Source organism: Ahaetulla prasina, chromosome 5, assembly GCF_028640845.1.
Source record: "Ahaetulla prasina isolate Xishuangbanna chromosome 5, ASM2864084v1, whole genome shotgun sequence".
Taxonomy (NCBI): domain Eukaryota; kingdom Metazoa; phylum Chordata; class Lepidosauria; order Squamata; family Colubridae; genus Ahaetulla; species Ahaetulla prasina.
The window spans coordinates 73,983,349-74,010,620 of NC_080543.1; the positions used below are offsets into that span (position 1 = coordinate 73,983,349).

The window sequence follows — 27,272 nt, forward strand, 5'->3', positions numbered from 1 at the left end:
AGGAACTCTAGCAAAGTCTTCAAAAATGTCTTATATGAAATATTTTTGATTCATAACAATACAAATTTGTTGTTGTTACGGTTAGTTGCGAAGTCTTGTCCAACCCATCGCGACGCCATGGACAATGTTCTCCATTGTCCTTCTTCCTGTCCTCTACCATCCTTTGGAGTCCATTTAAGCTTCACTGCTTACTGCTTCAGTGACTCCATCCAGCCACCTCATTCTTTGTTGTCGCATTCTTCTTTTGCCCTCAATTTTTCCCAGCAATAGGCTTTTCTCCAGTGAGTCCTTCCTTCTCATTAGGCAGCCAAAATATTTGAGTTTCATCTTCAGGATTTGGCCTTCTAAAGAGCAGTCAAGGTTGATCTCCTCTAGGACTGACCAGTTTGATCACCTTGCAATCCAAGGGACTTGCAGGAGTCTTCTCCATCACCTTAGTTCAAAGGCCTCAATTCTTTGGCGCGTAGCCTTTTTTTTTTAGTTTTTTTTAATTTCTCATAAACATACTTAAATGTACAATCTTTTATCCAGGGGTGAAATGCTCCCGGTTCGGACCGGATCGCTGCGATGGCGGCGGGTGGTTTGGAGAACTGGTAGCAGCTGAGCTGAGCCGCGTGATCATCAGAGGTTTTTTGGGTTTTTTTTACTTTTAAAAGCATTTTTTCTTTGGCTGAAAAAAAGCTTTTAAAAGTAAACAAAGCCTCTGATGATCGTGTGGCTCAGCTGGGATTGTCAGAACCTTTTAAAAGCATTTTTCTACAACCTCTTCGGCCGAAGAGCTTGTAAAAAATGCTTTTAAAAGGATCTGGTGATCAGGCAACTCAGCTGGTATCGTTAGAACCCTTTAAAAGCGTTTTTTCTACAACCTCTTTGGCCAAAAAGGTTGTAAAAATGCTTTTAGATCTAGGATCAGGCAACCCAGCTGGTATCGTTAGAACCCTTTAAAAGCGTTTTTTCTACAACCTCTTTGGCCAAAAAGGTTGTAAAAATGCTTTTAAAAGGCTTTAAAAGGCTATCCCAGCTGAGTTGCCTGATCACCAGAGGCTTTTAAAAACATTTTTTTACAACCTCTTCGGCCTAAGAGTTTGTAGAAAAAAATGCTTTTAAAAGTAAAAAAAAAAGTTGGCCACGCCCACCCAGTCACATTATTCCCCCCCACCAAGCCATGCCCACAGAACCGGCAGTAACAAATTTTACATTTCACCCCTGCTCTTATCCATTATTAATCATACATATTATCTTTTAACTTTTGTATTAGTTCATTCTTCATCCTAAAAAAAAATTAGGGTATACTCGGGGTTGCCCTTCTACCATTCCATCTCCCTTATTTTACAACAACCCTTTCTCTCCTCCCCTCTTTCCCTTCCTTCCCTTCTTCTATCCTTTTCTACTTTCTCCGTCCCCTTCTCTCCTTCCCTTTCTCTCCTTCCCCTTCTCTCCTTCCCCTTCCTTTCCCCCACTTCTCCCCTCTTCCTCCCTTTCTAACCCTCCTATTCTTATTTTCCTTCCCTCCCTTTCTTCCTCTCCTTTTCCCTTTCTTCTGTCCCCTCTCTCTTTTCCTCTCTTCTCTCCTATCTGTCCCTCTACTCCTCTCTCCATTCCCTCTCCATTATTGTATTTATTTTCAATTCAATATATTTTCAAAATGGTATTTGAGCAACCCTGATTTTCTATTTATATACATTTTCCTTTCAGTTTCTTTTCTATTTTTCTAATTACACCTATATCATCATTAACGTACATTTGTATAGTAACACTTTTTCCTTTTTCCTCCTCCTTCCCCATTTACTCAGGTGTCACCTGGGTATTTATTCCATTTTTATCTTTTCTCTCATTTACTTTTGCCCTATCTAATTTATTAATCTCTAATCTTTTATTCATATTCCTTTTCTAACCAATCATAAAAAGGTCCCCATGTCTTGAAATACACCGATTCCTCTTTATCTTTTATTCTTAATGTTAATCTGTTCATTTCTGCACATTCCAAAATTTTCTTTATTATCTCTCCTCCTGACAGGATTTTTTCTGCTTTCCAGTTTTGTGCAAATAAAATTCTAGACACTGTTATTATATGAATAATCAAATATGTATCTTCTTTACTATATTTCTCTGCTGAAATTCCCAATAAATATATCTCTGGTCTTAACTCTATATGCTGGTGTAGTATACCCTCTAACTATGTTCGTATTTTATCCCAATAATTCTTTGCTTCCTTACATGACCACCACATATGATAGTATGATCCCAGTGATTGATGTAACTTCCAACATTTAGCTGATTTATCTTTAAACATTTTTGCTAATCCTTCTGGTGGCATATGCCATCTATAAAATATTTTATCTAATTTTTTTGTATGCTGTTCCATTGTCAATTTATAATTCCTTAGTTGTTGCCATTTCTCTAATTCAATCGTATAACCAAAGTTTTTTGCCCATGCTATCATTGTTTCTTTTATCCCTTCATCTTCTAATCTGACTTGTAATAAATAATTATATAATTTTTTAATCATTTTTTCATCTGTTCCCATCAGTATCTCATCCAATTCTAATTTTCCCAAATTAAAACCGTATTGTCTAAGATCTTTTTCATATCTTGATTGTATTTGCAATCATGTATACCAGAGATGGGACCAGACCATCTTATTTGTCTCTTGAGAAACCTGCATGCGGATCAAGAAGCAACAGTGAAAACTGGACACGGAACCACTGATTGGTTTAAAATTGGGAAAGGAGTCTGGTAAGGCTGATACTATTGCCCTGCCTATTTAACTTATATGCAGAGCACATCATGAGAAAGGCGGGCCTGGTTGAATCAAAAGTTGGAATTAAGATTGCCGGGAGAAATATCAACAACCTCAGATATGCAGATAATACCACTCTAATGGCAGAAAGAGAAGAGGAACTAAAAAGCCTTTTGATGCGGGTGAAGGAAGAGTGCAAAAGTTGGCTTAAAACTCAACATTAAGAAAACTAAGATCATGGCATCCGGTCCTCTCAATTCCTGGCAGATAGATGGGGAAGAAATGGAGGTAGTGACAGATTTTATTTACCTGGGCTCCAAGATCACCGCAGATGGGGACTGCAGCCAAGAAATTAAAAGATGCTTGCTCCTGGGGAGAAAAGCTATGGCAAATCTAGACAGCGTACTAAAAAGCAGAGACATCACCCTGCCAACAAAAGTGCATATAGTCAAGGCTGTGGTTTTCCGAGTTGCAATGTAAGGCTGTGAAAGTTGGACCTTAAAAAAGGCTGAGCGCCAAAGAATTGAGGCCTTTGAACTCTGGTGCTGGAGAAGACTCCTGCTAGTCCCTTGGACTGCAAGGCGAACAAACAAGTCAGTCCTAGAGGAGATCAACCCTGACTGCTCTTTAGAAGGCGAGATCCTGAAGATGAAACTGAAATATTTTGGCTACCTAATGAAAAGGAAGGACTCACTGGAGAAGAGCCTAATGCTGGGAAAGATTGAGGGCAAAAGAAGAAAGGGACGACAAAGAATGAGGTGGCTGGATGGAGTCACTGAAGCAGTAGGCGTGTTGATCTTAGTTTTCTTAATGTTGAGTTTCAAGCCAACTTCCGCACTCTCCTTCTTTACCCGCATCAAGAGGCTTTTTAGTCCCCCTTCACTATCTGCTATTAAAGTTGTATTATCTTCATATCTGAGGTTGTTGATATTTCTCCCAGCAATCTTAATTCCAACTTTTGATTCATCTAGCCCTGCCTTTCTCATGATGTGTATATAAGTTAAATAGGCAGGGCAACAGTATACAACTTTGGCAGACTCCTTTCCCAATTTTGAACCAGTCAGTGGTTCCTTGTCCAGTTCTCACTGTTGCTTCTTGACCGTCATACAGGTTTCTCAAGAGACAAATAAGATGGTCTGGTACGCCCATCTTTTTAAGAACTTGTCACAATTTGTTGTGATCCACACAATCAAAGGCTTCAGCATTGTCAATGAAGCAGAAGTAGATGTTTTTCTGGAACTCCCTAGCTTTCCCCATGATCCAGCGTATATTGGCAGTTTGATCTCTAGTTCCTCTGCCTCTTCGAAATCCTGCCTATACTTCTGGTAGTTCTCGATCCACATACTGCTGGAGCCTAGCTTGTAGGATTTTAAGCATAACCTTACTAGCATGTGAAATGAGTGCAATGGTGCGATAGTTTGAACATTCTTTGGCATTGCCGTTCTTTGGAATTGGAATGTAAACTGACCTTTTCCAATCCTGTGGCCACTGTTGAGTTTTCCAAATTTGCTGGCAATTTGAGTGTAGCATCGTCTTTTAAGATTTTGAATAGCTCAGATGGAATACTGTACCCTCCACTAGCTTTGTTGTTGCTCAGATTTCCTAAGGCTCATTTGACTTCACTTTCTAAGATGTCTGGCTTGAGGTCAGTGACCACCCCATCATGGTTATCAGGGATGTTAAGCTCCTTCTTGTATAGTTCTTCTGTGTAATTTTGCCACCTCTTCTTAATCTCTTCTGCCTCTTTAGGTCCCTGCCATTTTGGTCCTTTATCGTGCCCATCTTTGCATGAAACGTTCCCTTCATATCTCCAATTTTCTTGAAGAGATCTCTGATCCTCCCTATTCTATTGTTTTCAGCTATTGTCTGGAATTCTGCATTCAACTGGGTGTATCTTTCTTTCTCCCTTGCCTTTCGCTTCCCTTCTTTCCTCAGCTATTTGAAAAGCTTCCTCTGACAGCCATTTTGCTTTCTTGCATTTCTTTTTCTTTGGAATGGTTTTAGTTGCTACTTCTTGTACAATGTTGCGAACCTCTGTCCATAGTACTTCAGGCATTCTGTCTTATCAGATCTAATTCCTTAAATCTATTTGTCACCTCTATTGTATATTCATCAGGGATATGATTTAGTTCATACCCAAGTGGCCTAGTGCTTTTCCTTACTTTCTTCAATTTAAGCCTAAATTTTGCAATAGGAAGCTCATGATCTGAGCCACAGTCAGCTCCTGGTCTTGTTTTTACTGACTGTATAGAGCTTCTCCATCTTTGGCTGCAGAGCACATAATCAATCTGATTTCCGCGTTGAGCGTCTGGTGATGTCCCTGTATAGAGTTGTCTCTTGAGCTGTTGGAAAAGTGTGTTTGCTATGACCATCGTATTATCTTGATAGAATACTATCAGCCTGTGTGTCAGCCTCAGTTTTTATTTTAAGTGTATATTTACCTATTCAAGTGTTTTACTGTTTTATTCGTTAAAGGTTTTCTTCTTACTGAATGTTTTACATGATTTATGGGGGGGGGGTTTATTCTGCTGCCTGCGTCGGCTGTCATTTCAGGTGGAGGAGGAGATAGTCTTTCAAACAGACGTTTGAGCTGATTTGGCGCGTGAACGTAATGGGAGTTGCCTGCTTCGCATTCCATCCAGAAGATTGACAGAGGGAGAACATTGGAAGTGAAACAACACGTGGCCAAAGAGGGAGAGGACATTTTGTTTGACTGTTTGAACTCTGGAGGGAGGAGGGGTCATGAGAGGAAATACTTTTGTACAATTATAATTACTTTCAGTTCTGGCTTTGCTTTCCTTGCAATCTGACGTGTTTAGTAAAAATTACCAATCTCTTCAAACTGATGGAGTTAGGTCTTTATTTTCTTAAACATTGATCGGAGGCAAGCTGACATTAAGCCAGAACTCATTATGTCAGCCAACCCGGGAAAATCCGAGGGGGCTGAAGAACAAATTTTCCTAGGGGAAAAGCCAACCCCTGGGACTGAAGTGGAGGGGCAGGAATGCTCGGCTGCAAAATCGTACCCTCCCAAGTATTCAGGAATTTCTGCAAAGTGGCTGGAGAAATTGCAAATAGAGGAGAGACGGGAGAAGGCCAAATTGGATGTTGGAAAACTTCCAGACCCGGGGGAGCTACCATCTGGAGTTACAAGACATAAGCAGAAAAAGAAACTCTCTGACTGGCAGCGTGAGCAGCAAATTAAAGACGAATTGCAGATTGCTGAAGCAGTGAAACTGTATCGTGAAGTGATAGAGCGACAGGCAGGCCGTGAAAGGTATGAGATCCCCATCCAGAATCCCTGGAGGGAGGAGGAAGAAGTGGAAGGAGAAATTTTGATAGCCACTGAGGGAGCGGCAGACAGCGGAGATTTTCTGGAGGAACGAGAGCCTGAGCTGCATTCTCCAGGGACTGCAGATTTTGATAGAGGCCAAGGGATCTCTACTGGACAAATGTTGCCCCGCAGAAGGCAAAAGCCTAAAATTCCCTCAATTCCCGGGAAGTTTGATGGGGGACCCTAAGGAACTAGGGCTATTCCAGGCCATGGTGGACAGTCACGTGCAGGAGTGGGGTGAAGATTATCTGTCAGAAGCCTCTAAAGTGAGAAGCGTGACCCAAGTCTTAAGTGGAAGGGCGGCTTCCTGGTACGTGTCCTTGTAGAGTGAGAATTCCCCTCTCCTGAAGAACTACCACCACTTCATGGCAGCCCTGAGAATGAGATTTGTGGACCCGCTGGCAGAGCAGAAGGCCAAAATCTGCATGAGATCTATGAAACAAGGGAGGAGACCAGTGGCTGACTACAACCAAGAGTTTAGCGATCTGGTGCCTCTCATGACAGGGTGGTCGGAAGTGGCTCTTTTGGACATATATAAAGATGGATTAAATGGTGACTTATATAAATTGTGTAGAGCCCGAGCTTCCCCGACTACCTTGCATGGCTGGTACACCCTGGCAGCAGAGATGGAGATTGACTTAGCCAAGGACCGCCTCCGAAGTGGTCGCGCTTGGAAGCAGACCCCCCACTCAGTTCCAGAGAGGACCGCCCAAGGACCTTGCCGCAGCTGAGGGCGGGAAGAAGAAAACCACGGGCTGTTTCAGATATGAAAGGGAAGGCCACCTAGCGGCTGATTGTTGGGTAAAGCTGGCACCAAGGACCACCCCTAGTGGCAGAAAAGTAACGGTGCAGGCGGAAACTAAGACGCGAGAGGTCACAAAGGGGAGCGGATGTTGCCGAAAATGCTCCTCCCACCGAGGAGGAACTAGGAATTCCATCCGGTCCAGATGTCAGCTTAGCTTAGCTGAGGTTATTAAAACCTGCTAGACAGTCTGGTCTAAGACCTCAACCTGCCGCTCCCCCACCACCCTTGATAATCCAAGGTGAAACCCACTATGAAATCAAGAAAATCCTTGACTCTAGACTATACAGAGGTCAATTACAATATTTAGTCCACTGGAAAGGATATCCATTATCTGAATCTACTTGGGTCAAAAGTTGGAAAGTAAATGCGGACAATTTGATTAAACAATTTCACGACACTTTCCCTGACAAACCTAAAAAACCTCTTGGAGAGGGGAGAGGGGGGTAGAAGGGAAGTGTGGACAACTGACACTCTTCTTTATCAACTCTTTGTTTTCTTTCCTAGGATATAGCTTCTTTTCCAAGGGGGGACGCCTGTCAGGCCTGGAAACCATACTAGACTTTAGGGTTCCAGACGCTGCCACATTTTTCCCCTGAGGGGAAGAAGGGGGGCTGAGGGGTATGGTAACATTCTTCAAGCGGTCAAGGTCGGATGGTGTTCACATCTGCAGGAAGAGTGGCGAGACGATATTCAAATGAACTGGGAGAACGTGAGACCATGTGACCAGCAAAGGGGTCAGGGGGGTTGGACTCTTGGGGTTTGTATAACTGGGAAAAGAATCCGGAAGTTCAGTTTTGGAATTTCACTCATCGTGTGCCAGTTTCCTCATGCTAGTAAAGAACTCTGAAAGACAATGGCTTCTGAGTTTTTTTTATGCAGAAGAGGTTTTTCTGGAACCCTGACACGAGCCATCTTCCGAATCAGATGAGGATCTCCTGGTGAGTTGGAAAGGGGGCCTCCTTACCGTTCCAGTGAAACTGTGCGTCTCATCCTCGGGGATGCAGGGGGAAATGCTAGCCCTCTTAGACTCTGGGTGTACCCGATGTATCATCAGCCCAGAGGTGGTGGAGAAAATGGAACTAAAGCTAAAAAAGTTGAGCAAGCCCATAGCATTTTGCCAGCTAGATGGGTCAGTGGCGGGAGGAGGCCCAGCCCACGTTGTGACAGAACCCATAGAGATGACCATAGGAGACCACCGAGAAACCATAAACTTTATTGTGGCACCAGGAATGGACCAGCCAGTAATACTGGGTCTCTCGTGGCTCCGGAAATGGAACCCATGGATATACTGGAGAATGGGGGTGTTGCGAGGGCGCAAAAGAAGGAGAAGATAACCTCAAAATCCCCTGACCCCGAACCCGCTGAGATACTGGGGTCGATGTTTGAACGGCTGGAGGGGGAGGAAAAAATTCCTAAAAAGTATTGGGATCTACGAGAGGTTTTTAGTGAAAAGGCCTCTGACGTGCTACCCCCCATAGGCCTACAGACTGTGCAATAGACTTCCTTCCAGGTGTGAAACTCCCGAAACCGAAATTTTACCCCATGACCCAGAAAGAATTGGGAGAATTTCGAAACTTTATAGATAAAAATTTGGAGCGAGGATTCTTTCAACCGGCCAGGCCTCGCGTCGCAGCACCAGTCATGTTCCGGGAAAAGAAAGATAGCACTTACCGTTTAATTGTCAACTATAGAAACCTCAGCTGGGGCTCTGGTGGCTCAACAGACTAATGCAGTCTGTTATTAACATAGCTGCTTGCAATTACTGCAAGTTCAAGTCCCACCAGGCCCAAGGTTGACTCAGCTTTCCATTCTTTATAAGGTAGGTAAAATGTGGACCCAGATTGTTGGGGGCAATAAAAATCGACTTTGTATATAATATACAAATGGATGAGACTATTGCTTAACACAATGTAAGCCGCCCTGAGTCTTCGGAGAAGGGCGGGATATAAATTCAAAAAAAACCAACAACAACCTGTGTGTGCGTGGAGAATGTGTATCCCATGCCTCTTATGAAGGATATGCTCGCCCACTTGGCCAAAGGGAAATTCTTCACCAAGCTGGACTTACGGGAAGTGTATTATAGAGTGCGCATAAAAGAAGGAGATAAATGGAAAACAGCATTCAATTATCCCCTTGGTTGTTTCCAATTCCAAGTCCTTCCATTTGGATTGCAAGGGGCCCCTGCAGTTTTCATGCAACTGATAAATGAAGTGCTTCATGAACATATGTATAAAGGGGTTCTTGTTTATCTTGATGACATTCTTATCTGCACAGAGACCATGGAGGAGCATGTGAAGCTAGTCCGAGCAGTACTCAAAAAATTACTGGCCGCAGAACTTTATGCAAAACTGTCTTAAGTGTGAATTTCATCAAACTAAAATCGACTATCTGGGATACTGTATTTCCTCTGAAGGCTTGGAGATGGATCCTGCCAAAGTCCAGGCAGTACTTGAGTGGGCACCCCCTCGCACCTGCAAACAGTTAGAGTTTCCTGGGTTTTGCTAACTTCTATCACCAGTTCATTCCCTTGTTTGCTGACATTGCCCTGCCAATCACCAATCTCCTCAAAACAAAAGGGAATACTAAACCCAAAACTTCCTTACCACTAGAGTGGTCAATGGAGTGTCAGGCCGCTTTTGAAAAGTTGAAGCGATTGTTTGCTGCCGAGCCGGTCCTCAAGCAACCTGACATGGAGTCCCCATTCATGGTTCAAACAGATGGTAGTGATGTAGCAGTCGGAGCGGTTTTACTCCAAAACAATGCTAAAGGTGAGCTTCAACTGTGCGCATACACATCTCGTAAGCTCACTGAAACAGAGCAAAGATAGGCCATCTGGGAGAAAGAAGCTTTTGCAGTGCACTGGGCTCTCCGAACATGGAGACAATTCTTGGAGGGGGCCAAACACCCTTTTGAGGTGTGGACTGATCCTAAAAACTTAGAGGCCCTGAAAACTCCCAGAAAACTATCGCCAAAGCAAGCGTGTTGGGCCCAGTACTTTAACCATTTTAACTTTTCCTTGCGATACATTCTGGGGGGCAAGAACTTCCTGGCTGATGCCCTTTCCCGTTTACCTCAGTACAATAGTGCTCGCAAGGAAGTAGCATGCCCTATACTCCCAGTTCAACAACTGGCTGCCACGGCAATTGCCCATAGCCAAGCACAAACCGATGCAGCACTACCAGATGATCTCACCAAGTTGCTGAAGGAAGCCTTAAACAAGGATGACTGGTTCTTAGCCCATTCGCACGAGCGCACTCTTCATGATGGACTGGCTTGGGTGTGGGCAAAATTGTATGTCCCTGCATCTCTGAGGGAGACCATACTTCAACATTGCCATGATGCTAAAATGGCGGGACATTTTGGATTCATGAAAACATTACACCTCCTGAAAAGGCAATTTTGGTGGCCAGGGCTTAAAAAGGACATTGAATCTTATATAGCAAGTTGCACTGTCTGTGCTGCAGCAAAGAGACCACCAGGGAAGCCTCCTGGTTTGCTTCAAACAGTAGCCCGGCCAGGAGCCCCATGGAAAGAAATATCCATGGATTTCATAGTAGAGTTGCCCAAAAGTGGAGGCAACACTGTGATTTGGGTTGTTACGGATCTGTTCTCCAAACAAGTGCACTTCATCCCATGTTCTAAGATACCTTCTTCAAAAACTTTGGCAAAGTTGTTTGTGCAACACATCTACAGACTGCATGGAGTTCCGGAACGGATAATCTCAGACCGGGGGGGGTGCAATTCACTTCCCAATTTTGGAAAGAGTTTTTGTGGCTGAAAGGCTCCACCCAAGGACTAAGCTCCGCCCACCATCCTCAAACTAATGGGGCTTGTGAACACTTGAACTTGGTACTGGAACAATATCTAAGATGTTACATTAATTATCAACAAGGTAATTGGGCAGACCTACTGATGTAATTGGGCAGACTTTGCTGATGTAGCCTGCAATAATTCTGTTCATAGCAGCACTGTGTTCACCCCATTCAAGTAGCTTCAGGTCAAGAATTTGTCCCCATTCCTGAACTCCCTGAAGAAAAACCATCGATTCCATCACTGGCTGAATGGATAGAGCAATTGCAAAGTATGTGGAAAATTACACACATAGCAATAGATGATGCACATCGTGTACATAAGAAACAAGCAGATAAAAAGAACTCCAGACAAAAAAAATTCCAAGTAGGAGATAAAGTCTTCTTGCCCACTAAATATTTGTAAACTACGCAGAAATCAAAAAAGCTTGGACCCAAATATGTGGGACCGTTCCCCATTGTGAAAATCATTAATCCAGTGACTGTCCAACTAGAACTACCAAAAACTTTGAGAAGAATTCACCTGGTTTTCCATGTTAGCTTGGTGAAACCTGAACACACATCCCCACTTAGAGCAAACCCTACTAAGCCCCAAGTACCGATCCTCATAGAAGGGGAACAACATTTTGAAATTAAGGAAATTCTAGACTCTAGAAAATATAGAAATAAAATATTTGGTAGCTTGGAAACACTTTCCTCTATCTATCACAAGCAGAATGGGTTAACAAAGAAGATGTTCGCGCCCCCAAAAAGCTAGCACAATTTTATAACAAATATCCTGATAAACCCTAATATTTCTCTTTTTCTCTTCCAGGACTAACGTCCTTTTTTTGAAGGAGGGCCGAATGTCAGTCTCTGCTTTTATTTTAAGTGTATATTTACCTATTGGAGTGTTTAATGTTTTATTACTTCATTAAAGGTTTTCTTCTTACTGAATGTCTTACATGATTTATGGGGGAATGGGGAGGTTTATTCTGCTGCCTGCATCGGCTGTCATTTCAGGTGGAGGAGGAGATAGTCTTTCAAACAGACGTTTGAGCTGATTTGGCACGTGAATGTAATGGGAGTTGCCTGCTTAGCATTCCATCCAGAAGATTGACAGCGGGAGAACATTGGAAGTGAAACAACACGTGGCCAAGGAGGAAGAGGACATTTTGTTTGACTGTTTGAACTCTGGAGGGAGGAGGGGTCATGAGAGGAAATACTTTTGTACAATTATAATTACTTTAAGTTCTGGCTTTGCTTTCCTTGCAATCCGACGTGTTTAGTAAAAATTACCAATCTCTTCACACTGATGGAGTTGGGTCTTTATTTTCTTAAACATTGATCAGAGGCAAGCTGACACTGTGCCCTGCTTCATTTTGTACTCCAAGGCCAAACTTGCCTGTTATTTTGGTTATCTTTTGGCTTCCTACTTTAACATTTCAATCCCCCATGATGATAAGGACATCATTTTTTGGTTTTAATTCTATAAGGTGCTGTAGGGCTTCATAGAACCAGTCAATTTCATCCTCTTCAGCACCAGTGTTAGGGGCATAGACTTGGATTACTGTAATATATTGAATGGTTTGCCTTGGATTCGAACTGAGATCATTCTGTCATTTTGGGGATTGTATCCCAGTATTGCTTTTCCTACTCTTTTATTGATTATGAAGGCTACTCCATTTCTTCTGAGGGATTCTTGCCCACAGTAGTATACCTGATGGTCATCTGAATTAGATTCACCCATTCCTGTCCATTTTAGTTCACTGATTCCTAAGATATTGATGTTCAGTCTTGTCATCTCTTGTTTGACCACGTCCAGCTTGCCTTGATTCATGAATGTCACATTCCAGGTTCCTATGAAGAATAGATCTTTACAGCATTGGACTTTCCTTTCACCACCAGATGCATCCACAGCTGAGCGTCCTTTCGGCTTTGGCCCAGTTACTTCACTGTTTCTGGCATTACTAGTACTAGCCCTCTGCTCTTCCCCAGTAGCATATTGGATACCATCTGACCTGAGGGGCTCATCTTCTGGCATCCTATCTTTTTTTCTTTTGGGTACTATCCATGGGGTATTCATGGCAAAGATACTGGAGTGGGTTGCCATTTCCTTCTCCAGTGGATCACATTTTGTCAGAACTCTCTGCTATGACCTGTCCACCTTGGGTGTCCCTGCATGGCATAGCTCATAGCTTCATTGAGCTACGCAAGCCACTTCACCACGAGAAGGCAGTAATCCATGAAGGGGAGCAAAAGAAACAACATGGAAAAAAGAAAATATATGTTTTTTTGATTTCATGAAACTTGGGAACCATTTTTGGATTATAGCAATATACCGTATTTTTCGGACTATAAGACGCTCTGGATTATAAGACACACCTAGCTTTTGGGGAGGAAAACAAGAAAAAAAATCTGCCTCTGCTTTTGCCTCCCACAATTTGCCTCCTTGCTGCAAACAGCAAACAGCCTGGTCAGCTTCAGCACAGCCTGATTTAGCATGAGCAGCTGATTGGTGCTTTGATCTCCCTTGCGGAATACCACCTATCAGCTGTTCCAAGCTGCAGGGATCACCACTGCCCATCGCCTCCGTCACTGACCATCGCTGTCACCACCTATCACTGCCTCCGCCGCCCCATTTCTGCCTCTGCATGCCCCATTTTAGGCCTCTGCACATCCCATTTTTCGCCTATACCCGCCACCTGGAATGGGCCCAAAATGGGACATGCAAGGGCCAAAAATGGGGCGCATGGAGATGGCGATAGGCAGTGGCGATCCCTGCATCCTATAACAGCTGATAGGTGGTATTCTGGGAGTAAGATCCAACCACCAATCAGCTGCTTGTGCTAAATCAGGCTGTGCTGAAGCTGACTAGGCTGTTTGCTGTGTGCTGCAAGGAGGCAAATTGCTGGGAGGACAGGTCGAAGGGTGGGGGCTGGGCTGGTGGGCGGGGTTTCAGCAACATTTGCTCTATAAGAGGGACAGACATTTGCACCCACTTTTTGGGAGGGGGGAAGAAAGTGCATCTTATACACTGAAAAATATGGTAGATTGTATCACATCCAAAATTTATATTACATTTAACATGAAATTAAATTGTACAGTTTTATTTTTTATGATTGTAAGCCACCCAGAGTTACCTAAGGTAAGATGGGTGGCCAATAAGTTTCATAAATAAATGAAGTCTGAAATTGCAATTCTTTTTTTATGAATTATATTGCATTGATTTTTTTTGTTGATTGCTCAGATTTTAACAATTTAAACCTTGACTTAAAGCAATTCATTTAGTGACCATTTAAAGTTACAACGGCACTTGAAAAAGCAACATGACCATTTTTCATATGACCTTTGTAGCATCCCTATGGTCATATGATCGAATTCAGATGCTTATCAGCAGGTTCATATTTATGACCAAGGTCATGTGATCACCTTTTATGACCCTCTGACAAGAGAAGCTGGATTCTCTTAACAACTGGGTTACTAATTTATCAACTGCAGTGATTCACTTAACAACTGTGGAAAGAAAAGTCATAAAAAGGGGCAAAACCCACCTAAATGTCTCACTTAACAGAAAGGTTGGGCTCAATTGTCATAAGTTGAGGATTACCTGCATTCGGATATTTAAAGCTTAGCAAAATACAAATGTTGTGAAAAAATTCACAATGTTTTTAGTATTTCTTTTGCATAGATATGTTGGTATTCTTGAACTGATGTAATACAACTACTGTAGAAATCCTTGCATTTTTAATTTTGATAAATAAAGGCACATATATTTATATAATTAAAATTATTTTAATTAGGGTTATAAATAAACGAATTATAGAGAGTACGAAGAGGCTAACAACAGTAAGGTAAAATAAAACTGGAAGTGCAAAATGCAAAAATAAGTTAGCAATTAAATCAGTTACATCACCAATAATGAAATCAGTGCTGAGCATTTCAAATAAAACACAATTTTGTTTATATTCCCAGAGCCCTACTATACTGGTTTCAGCCATCTGACAAAAAAACAGATAATAAGCCCCCTCTTGGGAGTTTCAGATCAATCTCTGTGTTCTATGTTAAGTATGTTTCTGTAGACACCAAATGCATAAGATATCCTTTGTTCTTATCAATTTAGGAGTGACCTAAAGCTGTGAAGGACTTTAAGAACATCATGGGCTCAGAAACAAATTGTATTTCATTAACGAAGTTGTATGCTTTTGGAACTATGGGTATTCTGGCCCAGATGTTTTCAAAGATCAGTGTAGGTTCTGTTTTAGTTTGAAGGATTGATGGCTATTTGGATTTAAAGGGATACTAAAAAAACCCTGTGTTCTCGCAGTGTACAACAAAAAGAATAAATAAAATATATAATAACACATTTTAAAAAATCACCCACCATATAAAATGGTGATTGAACACAATAATTAATCAAAACAATCCGTTGAAGTATAAACAAATACTGGAGGAAAAGTGATATTTCACTATTTTCAAAGACACCTATTACTTCCTGCAGCTTAACAGACTAGCTCTTTTTGGAGCACTGATAACTATTTAATCCCAATATGTGATATATAGATTTTTTAGATATTTATTAAAACTATGTTTTGAAAGTTGATAAATATTAATACAAAATACTTACCTAGCAGACAAAAAAAGGCAGTAAAATACCCAGATGGGCATCTCTCAGCAAAAACTCAAAGAATAATTGACCTAGAAGAATAAGTAACAGTTTTGGTGGTAGCAATTTCTCAATTGTTGCAGAAGAAATAATTATTTAAAATAAAGAGGAACTATTACCAATCTGATGTCTTCTGGGTGACATCTTTTGCCAAGTTATTTGAAAATGTCAGCTCTGTCTCTTAAAAAAAGAAGGGAATATAATTTTTAAATTAGAACACTAACTTGCTGTGCAGATAAGGAATGTATTCTTTAGCATATATATAGAGAGAGTTTTATGAACTAAAACTAATTCTTCTTAAATTAGGATTTTATTTAACAAATTCTGGCTTTATACTTACTTTCTTTTTATTGTCTAGCTTTGCGAATTTGAGAATTTATCTTCATGGTTTGGTTTTGGTTGATGTACAGAGTTGCAATGATTTGAACGAGAAAGAAGAAACAGAACAGGTGGGTAAATTATTAATTTTTATTAATAATAATTTTATTAAAAGAGGAAATAAAAATATTTTTATACATTTTAGTTGAGCTTTTCCCCTCATTTATCATACATATATCATGTTTACAGTGCCTGTACACTGTATCATACATATATCATGTTTACTGCCTGTACACCGCCCTGAGTCCTTCGGGAGAAGGACGGTATAGAAATCAAATAAATAAATAAATAAATAAATAAATAAACAGTGATAAATTATAAGTTGAACCAGGTGAAGTCTTCAGGAGAGGCAGTTTGGAGTAGTTTTTAAGCATCAGGCTTGGTTAATGCATCAGACCATGAGTTCTAGTTCCATCTTAGCTATCTGGGTAGCCTTGGGCCAGTGACTCTTCCTCAGCTCTAGGTAGCAAGCAATGGCAAACCATTTCTGAAAAACCTTGCTACTGTCAGGCTGCCTCTGATTATATCTAGGAAAGAATACACCTTGACTTCATTTGAAAACAAAGAAAAGTACTTTTACTAGGTACATCTGGATTGCAGCAGTATTTAGTTGAATCTGAGACAAAATATGGCTAACATTTAATATCCCCCCATTTGTCCCTCCTCCCTCAGGAGGTCAGGCTGGTCTGGTCCAATGCCAGCTCCTTCTCGGCCCCCGTGGTAATCTTCCTCCGCCGGTCTCTAGCTTTCAATCATCTCAGGAATGCAGTGTCTGTTGAAAAAGCCCGCGCTCTTAACATTCAGCCGTTAATCACCCCTCCCCCACTGTTATGTCAGACGACACTCTTAAAGGGCCCTTTTCCCTTACTCTGTATGGGGCAATGATACATCTTATACCCTTAACTACCGTATATACTCGAATATAAGCCGATCCGAGTATAAGCCGAGGTCCCCAATTTTACCCCAAAAAACTGGGGTAAACTGGGGACTCGAGTATAAGCCGAGGGTGGGAAATGAGGCAGCTACCGGTCGGGGAAACCCTCCCTCCCTCAGCCGAGAAGGCTGGCGGCTCCCCCGCCCCGCCCTCTCACTGCACCGGCAGGGCTTCCCCGCACTAATGCAAAAGCCCGCCAAGTTTGCGCCATCCGGTATAATGTGAAAAAAAGAAGAAAAAAAAAACCTCGAGTATAAGCCGTATATACTCGAGTATAAGCCGAGGGGACGTTTTTCAGCACAAAAAACGTGCTGAAAAACTCGGCTTATACTCGAGTATATACGGTATTTTACATTACAGAAAGAAGCATTTTACATTCTAACTACTGAATATAAATTGTACAAAAAATATGTGAGGATTGGAGTGGAGGTGACAGCTAGGATCTTTTCCAAGCAGTTGCTAGGAGTCACTGCTGACTTAAAACCAGCTCCCCACCCCCCAATCTCTCCAAGAAAGAAAAGTGAAGAGTTTAGATAAGGGGTGTCAAATTCAAGGCCTGGGGGCCGGATCCGGCCCACGGGATGCTTAGATCTAGCAAGTGGGGCCGCCCTGAAAACAGTGAAGGACCAGCCCGTGGTGCCTCTGCCAGCAAAAATGGAGATTGTGAGACCATGGAAGGCCCTCTGGAGCTCCGTTTTTATTGGCAGAGGGTTGCAGGAGCACATTGCAGCTGAAAATGGAGCTCGGGAGCCTGTTTTTGCTGGCAGAGTGCTTGGGCTGCTACAGCCCCCCCCCCCCCGGTAACATGAGTGACATCACTCTGACCCACTGAGGTCAAACACAACACTGATGCGGCCCTCAATGAAAGTAAGTTTGACACCCATGGTTTAGATGTTAATTATTAAACTTAAATCCTTCTAGCCGTAAACCTTATCTGACTTGGCTTTCATGCAAAGGGTCATCATATAAAAATGTAAAAGTATCTATTTATTGGTTGTTGGTCAATTTAGTTTTGACAGCATTTCCTTTTCTTCTTTCCTGCCTTTAATATTTTTGGCTTACACTTCATTGTTTTCTGTGTTCTTTATAACATTGTTTATACCTAAAAAGAATAATAGTTGAGTAAGTAGGTAGGTATTTAGGAGGATAATAGGTATATAGCATGTCACAGTGGTTATAGTTTTCTTTAGTATTAGATGGTGCATGTTTCTGAATATTTGTTGCTAAAAGAGACCAGCAAGGAAGAGCTAAGCTTGAGTTTTCTTGGTCATTTGGGTGGCTACTGTGTGGGAAAAAAAAAGCTAAGCAAAATAGTCTTTTACTGTGGTGCAATATGCTTTTTAACCTTTTATTTTAATTTTAAAAAATATTATTGAAAAAAATTAAAGAACAATAAGGAAATCAAAAAGGGAAAAAGAGAGATAAAAAAAGAATAAATGGAATGCACAGATATAGAAATTAAAGTTTTTCAGAAGTTCACTGATTAACTATAACTAAGTGTATTATATCGTTTTTAAAATACTAAAATCAGTATTGATCTCTAAATATAATGTATATATAAGAAACGGTAATTTAAGATTTAAGTTATCCTATACAATTGAAATGTTAAGACTTATATAAAGAAAAGCTCCCACTGTATATGGTTCAGTTCTCTATATAAAATTATAGTTTGGATATAGTCTCCAAATGGGAGTTAAATGCCTTCTCAGATTTATTTTCACATACTCTCACAGTTTAGCCATTCTTTCACAGAGAGGATTTTTAAGTCTGTTTCATAGCCTTTTGAGAGTGAAGTTGAAAATGATATAAATAACGGAACCTAATTAGATGAATTATTAAAAAAAAGATGAGTTAATCTTGTTATTATTCCAACAGAAAAACACAAGTGATAATTTTAAGGATTTGCATTTAGCATCAGCTTAGTTCGATTTCAGTTCATTACAGCCAATACCTAGTGTTAAGTTCGGGTATTGACGAGGCAGGAGACCAGGTTAGTGACAACAGCTCTTTAATATAGTGTGACCCAGCAAAACTCTGGAGAAAAACCTCTCCTTATATACACTTCAGCCTGAGGCTGCAACCAATCAGGAACGAGATATTTCCCGCCTAAAACTCCCGCCAAAACTTACAGTAATACATTACACTCCTTCCCTCCCAGAAGGCACTTTGCCAATATTTGCATATTACTTCTCTACGTAGTCCTGCAGGTACGTGGGGCGTCTCCTGACTCTCCCGGACCTGCGCAGTTCACTTTCTGGAGTTGAGTCGAGCTTGCCGGAGGGACTTTTCGTTCCTCTGAGCTCCTCCTCCCGGCCATCCGGCCCTGGATTATTCGCCGCTCGGACCTGCTGTCCTCTAGAGGGACCTGAGGGTGTCGCTGGACCTCGCCTGGCTCAGATAAGTCTCTGTTTGGTTCTATGCTTTCTGTTTGTTCTCGGCTCCAGTCAGCTGTGGGGTTAATTAAATCATAGTCAGGGCTGTCTCGCCTAATTCTGCCTTATCGCTCAATCTGTTTCTTAGCTGATCTATGTGGCGCCTCCAAACTCTGCCATCGTCTATTTCCACTAGATAAGATTTGGGGCCCGTTTGTCTATGACTATCCCCTCTTCCAGTTTGGGCCGTCGCTGTAATTATGGGCCCACACTGAGTCTCCTATGTTTAATTCCCGGAGTCTATCTGGTTTTGTTTTGAACCCGTCCTGCACGTAGTTCGGTGTAGCCGGTCTAGCGGGCACCTTAGCTTCCGCCCATTAATAGCTCGGCTGGGCTGCGGCGGTGGCCACACAGGGGTCCTGTGTTGACGGTTAGCAATGCGTCGATTTGTGCCTGCCAGTCTCCGGGGCTGCTTCGTGATAGCGCTTCTTTTGCACTCCGAACAAAACGTTCAGCAAGGCCGTTCGACGCAGGGTGGAACGGCGCTGAGCGGGCATGTCGGATGCCCTCTTCAGCCAGGTACCCTTCAAATAATGCTGCAGTGAACTGTGGGCGTTATCGGACACGAGGTGTCCGGTAGCCCGTGCGTGGCGAATAGGTGTTTTAGTGCTGAAATGACAGCTCCGCGTTGTGGATTTCATTAGGATGATCTCCAGCCATTTGGAGAATGCATCCACCACAATTAGAAATGTTTGGCCGTGGAAGGGCCGGCAAAATCAATGTGAATGCGGGACCAAGGGCCTTGGGGTTTCTCCCACTCCAACACTGGGGCCGTGGTGGTAGTGGTCTGGATTCCTGACATACCTGGCACCGGCCAACCCTGTCACCGATTTCCTTGTCCATTAGGGGCCACCAGACATAGCTCCTGGCTAGCCCCTTCATCCTTACAATTCCTGGGTGACCCTCATGCAGTAGTTCCAGGACTTTTTTCCTCAGCTTCTCTGGAGCTACCACCCTATCCCCCAGAGCAGGCACCCCTTGCACAGACAATTCCCTCTTTTCTTTACAAATTCTCTAAACGGTCGCCCGGTAGCGGGCCATCCCCTTTGAACCCAACCGATTACAGTTCTTAAGACAACGTCCCGGTAGGAGGCCCGAGCCACTTCCTGCGATGTGACTGGGCCGGAGTCCAAAGAGTCAATTAGTAGAACGGGGGTGCCCGGAGTAGGGTCCTCGATTTCCCCGGGCAATGGGCATCTGCTCAGTGCGTCCGCATGCCCCAGCTCTTTCCAGGTCGATGCTGCAGTTTGTAAGAGTAGGCGGCCAAAAGATAGTCCATCTGGTCAGCCGGGTGATAGTGCCACTGGCGTTGGGCGGTCGCCAGCCAGTAAGCCCAATAGTGGTCTGTGGTCAGTGATAATTTCAAAGTCTCGCCCAAAACGTATTCGTGAAATTTTTTCACCCTGACACTATTGCGAGAGCCTCCTATCTAGCTGGCTGTAATTTCTCTCAGCCGGGACATCGCTCGTGAATAGAACGCTATAGGGGCTTCTGTGCCGCTTTGGGAGTCTGTGGCTAAGTACAGCTCCTACTCCATAGGGGACGATCACAAACCAATACTAACGGCAGTCTGTTGTTGTATTGTATTAACAGGCTATCGCTTGATAGCAAACTTTTACTGCCTCAAATGCCCTATTCTCTGACTTCCCCACGACCAAACAGTGTTTTTCCAAGCAATTTATGCAGCGGTTCAGCAACGGTTGCCTTGTCTTTTAAAAACACGGCGTAAAGTTTACCAGACCCAGGAAAGCCTGGAGTTCTGTCTTGTTTTTGGGTGCTGGGGCTCTCTTTATCGCCTTGACTTTGCTCTCAGTGGGGTGAATCCTTTTGTCTATTCTATAACCCAAAATTCAACAGATTCGACCCCTATCTGACACTTGCTTGCTTTGACTTTTAATCCTGCCGACCTAAAATGGCCAAAACTTTCCTTAATCGCTTCCCCAGTTCTCTTAAATCTTCCCTGATACCAACACATCATCGAAATAGGGCACGACTCCGGTAACCCTTGTAGGAGTCGCCCATCAAATTTTGAATAGCCCGGGCCACACTCACCCCAAACTGTAACCGGGTGCACTTAAAGGCACCCGGTGCGTTACAATGGTCTGGGCTTCAGCTGTGCTAGCATCTACGGGTAGCTGTTGGTACGCTTGTGCCAAGTCTAATTTGGCGAAAACTTGTCCGTGCCTAGTGAGTGCAATAAGTGTTGCACTACTGGAACTGGGTAGGCGCTCTTTTGCAATGCTTTGTTCAAGGTAGCCTTGTAATCAGCGCAAATTCTTATGGACCCGTCTGGTTTTATAGGGTGACGATTGGCGTCTCCCATTTGGCATGGTCAACTGGCACTAGTATCCCCTGGCTGACTAATTTATCTAACTCTTTGTCGATTTTAGGTTTGAGTGCAAAAGGAACCCTCCTTGCCTTTAACCTAATGGGAGCTATTTGGGGGTCTAAATTGAAGGAGATAGGGGTCCCTTGTACTTGCCTAAACGGTCCTCGAATACGTCTGCGAATTCCTCCATTAGGGCGTTTTGCAGGTTGCATCCGCTCCGTGGACGCCAGTCACCCCATTCCCAACGCCTGAACCAGTCTAGCCCCAGCAAGCTTGGCAAGGTTCCTCGACTAACGTGATGGGCAGGGTCTTTTCGTATGTTCCATACTTGACCTCGACGGTCGTTGTCCTCGAACAGGGATGCGGTTGCCCTGGTAGTCCTGCACCCGGAGCCGTTGTTTCTGTAGCTTGCGCTTTGCGATGTGCGGCAAGGCTTTCACAAAAGTGTCCCAGGACATGATTGTGATAGCTGATCCTGTGTCTACTTCCAGTCGGCACGGTACGCCTTCAATTGTCGGGTTTGTGAAGATCTTTTCTTCGATGCGGGTAGCTGCGTGGTCTATGGTAACAGTCATTCGGTTTGACTTCGCTCTTTCTTTCCTGGCCAATCGCGGTCGCCTTGCCGATCTCGCGCCTGATTGGCTGGTTTGAAATTTCGGGAATGTGGGGTTTGCATCTCTGACTCAGAGCCGCCTGATTGGCCGATTTGAATTTTCGGCGGAAGGTTGGGGTGCTCGGCAGACTTGAGCCAGGTGCCCTTCCTTTCACACCGCCGCAAATGGCGCCCCTGAACTTACATCTTTGGCGCTGATGTCGCCCGCAACTTCCGCATTCCTCCGGGTCTTCCCTTGTCGATTTTCCGTGTAGTGGACTTCTTCCTCCTCTTCGCTGGTTGACTCACGATAGGTTTCTTCGTGGTGGACTGTGCTCGGCTTTGCGCCCGCCATCGGCGTGAGTCGCTTTGCAAGGTGTCTGCTGCATGGTTGGACATCTCATGGGCTCTGGCTTCGTCCAGGCGTTTGCCAATGTCAGGTTGCTCTTGGCTAGCAACCGTCTCCTCAAACGGATGTCTCTGACCCCCGTATAAGTTGTTCCAGCAGCTCTTCGTCCAGATCGCGGTACTGCAATGCTTGGAGGCTTGTCTCAGGGCTGCCATGTAGTCGCTGATAGACTCGCCTTCTTGTTGCCTGCGCTCCCCAAACTCGCATCCGAACGATTTGGACGGGGCTGGTGCGAGTGATTCTTCAGGAGGGTCTGAAGGGTCTGCCACGACACGGAGTGTAGCGGTGTTGGCTCCGCCAGGGCTTCTGCGACGGCGATGACTGCGGACCCACAGTGGCTTATGAAGTAAGCCCGTTTGCGGTTGTCGGAGACTCCCTGTAACTCGTTTGCCTCCAGGAAACTTTCGAAACGGGTCATATATATTCCCCATGTTTCCTGGGCAGGGTCAAACGGAGTGGGTGGCGTGTAGCCGGTCATCGCTGCATTCGCTATCACCTTGCTGGGTTTGATTCTCGTAGTGAGTTCAGCTCTGTTCTGGTGCTCTGCCTCAAGATCCCATCCTCGTCGCCAATGTTAAGTTCGGGTATTGACGAGGCAGGAGACCAGGTTAGTGACAACAGCTCTTTAATATAGTGTGACCCAGCAAAACTCTGGAGAAAAACCTCTCCTTATATACACTTCAGCCTGAGGCTGCAACCAATCAGGAACGAGATATTTCCCGCCTAAAACTCCCGCCAAAACTTACAGTAATACATTACACCTAGCATATGTAAAAAACAAAAACAAGTAAACATAAGCAGATGCAATAATCAGGCTTATTATATTTTTTACTGTGAGTCTCCTTCCATAATATTGAAGTTAGATAACAAGCCTTCATAATATTACAAACTATATAAAAGACCTTGTCAACAGGAAATAAATAAATATAAAAGTCATCTGAATGACCAGAATAGTTGCTAAAAAGGGAAAATAAAATTAACTAGAGTGTAAAAGTACAAGACTAAGGCAATGCATCACCATTTAATTAAGAATTGTGTGTGTGTGGGGGGGGGAAATTGGAATATAAATCAAATAAATATTGCAAACTATTGCTAACATTTGTTTGTTTGTTTACTGAAAACTTTGTTTCACTGAACCACGTAAAGAAAAGTGGGCAAAATTTCAGCTTTGCTTCAGGATGGATATAAAAATCTGTATTTGAAATAATGTTCAAGAAGATGTTTTGGTACTTGAACATAAGCTATACAAAGTCAATTGAATAATAAAAATGATGCATATATTTGTAATAGTTAAGAGTGGTATCAAATACTTAAGTATAATATGTTTTTACTATGGTTTATACACATATGTTTTCCTGCAGCTTCTAAATAAAGTAGAAGAAAAAATGAAAGAATTATTTCATAAAAGTATCAAAAGGATAAAGCGGTAAGAATCTTTGTGCTTCCATACATCTCTTAAATATGAATAACAGTAAAGGATATGACTGAATAAATTACTCTGAAATCAAAGCAATAGTTAAACTATCTCCTATATTATATAGAGTATAGAGCTTTTATACAATGTTAACGTTATTTAGTTAGCTAATATTGAAGGACATATTCTAAGATGATTGTTATTGCCATGTATTTAAATTAAGGGAAAGCAACCAAAATTGTTATAATATTTTTAATTAAAGTGTACAAATAAAAAACTAATACAAACTAAGAATAAAAAGTAAAATTTTAAAAATTAAAAGTGCAAAGAAAAGAAGGGGAAAAAATATATGTATATAAAAAATAACTCACACACACCCCCATAACAAATACAACTTCAGTAACTTATCACCTCCTCTGATATGTCTATAAAATATCTCTTATGTATGAATATACTGTATATACTATATATTATGGTAGATCAAATATGTCTACTTTATATTTCTTATACTTAGTTTTAATCTTTAATTGATCTTTAATCCCATCAAATAATGCCCCACAATTTGATTTCTTATAATTTTTTCTTTGTCTCCTCTCAGAAACGTCTTCACAAGGTTTTTATTTGTATGTCCCCCTTAATTTTTAAGACAAGAGGCAGTTTCATTCATAAATGCAGTGTGGCATCATTTTCCATATTAATTTTGTAGTCTGGCATTTTAAATCCACTTTCAGATCCATATTCAAATAAGCCTCAGCCTCTATATTATTTAGTAAAATCTGTTCCACTTATATAGTATCTTTTAAATCCAATTTTATAGTAACGGACAATTTTTAGAGTAATTTCTGAGTGTATTATTCCATAGTCAAATAATACTGATTCGTTGAATTAATGAGTTTCTATTGTTTTTAATTGTAAATCTTAGTTCTCCCTGGTTCCCTCTAGTCAAGGGGTCCCCAACCTGTGGTCCATGGCCCACTACCAGGCTGTGGGCCAATCACCACTGGGCCACATGAAGGGCCAGACGGTGCATGCACCTCCGTGCGCATGGCCCCATTCGTGCAAGTGATGTCATGGGCGCTTGTGACCCCTCGTGAGAGTGTCATTATGGGTGTTTGTGGCTTTGGTCATGCTTGCATCACATGCTTGCAGATCCACTCATGTGGGTGTCATCACGGACACTTTCAGCCCCACTCGTGCTCATGTGGTGGACTCTCGCAGCCCCACTCACACAAGCATGGTTGCAGGTGCTCACGGCACCCCTCGCGTGAGTTTCCTTGCGGGCGGCTCACAATCCACTCACACTTGTGTCATCACGGGCACTCATGGCCCCACTCGCAAGCATTGTCGTGGCGCTTGCGGCCCCACTCGTGCCTGCCTCCTTGTGGGCACGTTGATCCACTGGTGCAAGCGTCATCACCGGTGCTTGCGGCCCCACTCGTGCCTGCCTCCTTGTGGGCACGTTGATCCACTGGTGCAAGCGTCATCACCGGTGCTTGCGGCCCCAGTCACGCAAATGGTGTCATGGGTACTCGTGGCCCTATTTGCACGAGGGTCACCATGAACATTGTGGGCACTCGTGCACATGCACACACGTTCTTTCCCTTCCCACAAAATCATCTCCTTTCCCCCCTCCCTCCCGCTCCGGCTGCCAACCTGGAATAATTGGGGTACTCTGTTTTAGTTAACCTTCAAAGTCCCCTCTTCTCATGTTCTTTTTTTTCTAATCAACAACACTTTCCTATAGGAAATTTTTTTGCAGTCAAATTCAAAATCTCTGTATATATTTATGTAAATTTTTAAGCAATCCACAGGAAATATTCTTTCAAATACGGCTGGCCTCTTAATTCGTTTATAAATTTCTAAAATCAATATGTTGTCACCCTTTTTGCTGCTTATTCAAAAATGAAATTTTTAAAAAGTCCTTAAATTTGCATGAAACTTCTTTAATCATGGACATAACAAAATTCTGTCAGAAGCTTCTTTTCAGTGCCTTAGTTTTTTACCGAATATATTATTATGAATATATATGACAATTTTAATTAGAATGAGTAAAAATAAGATTTTTTTCTATTATCCATGATCAAGAAAATATGATTCATTTAATTTTTAATTTCCTATCTTTTATACATTGTAGTATTAATAGCACTCAGAACAAAAAGAGATAGATTTCCCTGGCAATCTATTTAATACTATATATTCCTGTTTAAGAAATAGTAGTTTATATGGACACATATAGTCAGTGAAGTCATATTGTACACGAACTTCTCACTAGTAGTTAATATATGTTTACATACATGCGAAAAACCATAAATATGCTGGAAATTAGAAAACAGATTTCTGAAGAGAATTTAATATAGGTTTAGATATTTTAGAATTAAATGTAAATTTAGAATGTAAAAGGCTTTAGTACATTTTCTTTATTGTAATTTTCTAATTTCGAGCACTGGAAATTAGAAAATAGTAAAGAAAATGTGCTAAATGTATGAATTTATTTAATTTATTAGTTTCAAATACGTATTTTGCTTGTAGCATTGGATTGTCTATCTATTCATATATAATAGTCCCTTTAGGAAGCTGCTATTTAAAGTTCTCTGACGATAATAAAATGTGTCAGTCCTTCCTTCCTTCCTTCCTTCCTTCCTTCCTTCCTTCCTTCTTTTTTTCCTCCCCCCCCTTTTAGCTTGCCAGTCATTATGAGAGGGGATGCCATTGATAGATACTGGCCTACAGCAGATGGGCGATTGGTGGAATATGACATAGATGAAGTTGTATATGACGAAGAATCAGCTTATCAGAATATTAAAATTTTACATTCAAAACAATTTGGAAATATTCTTATCCTCAGTGGGGATGTTAGTGAGTATTATCAGTTTAAAATAAAATACATGCATTTGCTATTGAATCAGGCTGGACAATGTTTCTAAATTGCCAGACTGAATATAAGCCATTACTCGTGGTTTATTAATTGCCTATTTCTAGGATTATTTTTCTTAAATTGCTAAATATTTATTCTGTGTAAGAATTAATTGATATTTTATTCATATGTCATGAAAGAAAGGATTATTAGATGCTTGTCACATTTTTTCTTGGAAGATACGAAATAAAATATAAATATAATTTATATACTTATATTGTGATATACAATACTCTTTATTGATCGTATTATATTAAGGTTAATTGTAAAATAATGTAACATTCTTAACTGAGATATGATGGCTGACTGAATTATGTGAACAAATTTCTCTTGGATGACAGAAAAGGGTTCCAACCAGTGTAATATGAGGTTGTAGTAAACATATAGCTTTGAATTCATGTAGTTCAGGTACCTACCAGCTGACATAAATCAATACCTTTTTGCCTACTAGGCAGAGCAAAGCATTAGGTCTTGAGAGTTGCAAAATATCTACCCCCTCTTTTAAATTTCTACTCATTACAGGTAGTCCTTGACTTA

General features: G+C 42.0%; 1 protein-coding gene across 6 annotated transcripts in view; it reads left to right on the forward strand.

Moving 5' to 3' along the window:
- The window catches only part of SMS (spermine synthase), a 132,378-nt gene that overhangs the window by 21,513 nt on the left and 83,593 nt on the right, over nt 1–27,272 (forward strand). For all 6 annotated transcript variants that reach the window (XM_058184518.1, XM_058184521.1, XM_058184522.1 and 3 more), the window contains exons 3-5: nt 15,692–15,782; nt 23,769–23,833; nt 26,502–26,677. In XM_058184518.1, coding sequence (XP_058040501.1) covers nt 15,692–15,782; nt 23,769–23,833; nt 26,502–26,677 — 332 coding nt within the window. The remainder of the gene's footprint in view (nt 1–15,691; nt 15,783–23,768; nt 23,834–26,501; nt 26,678–27,272) is intronic.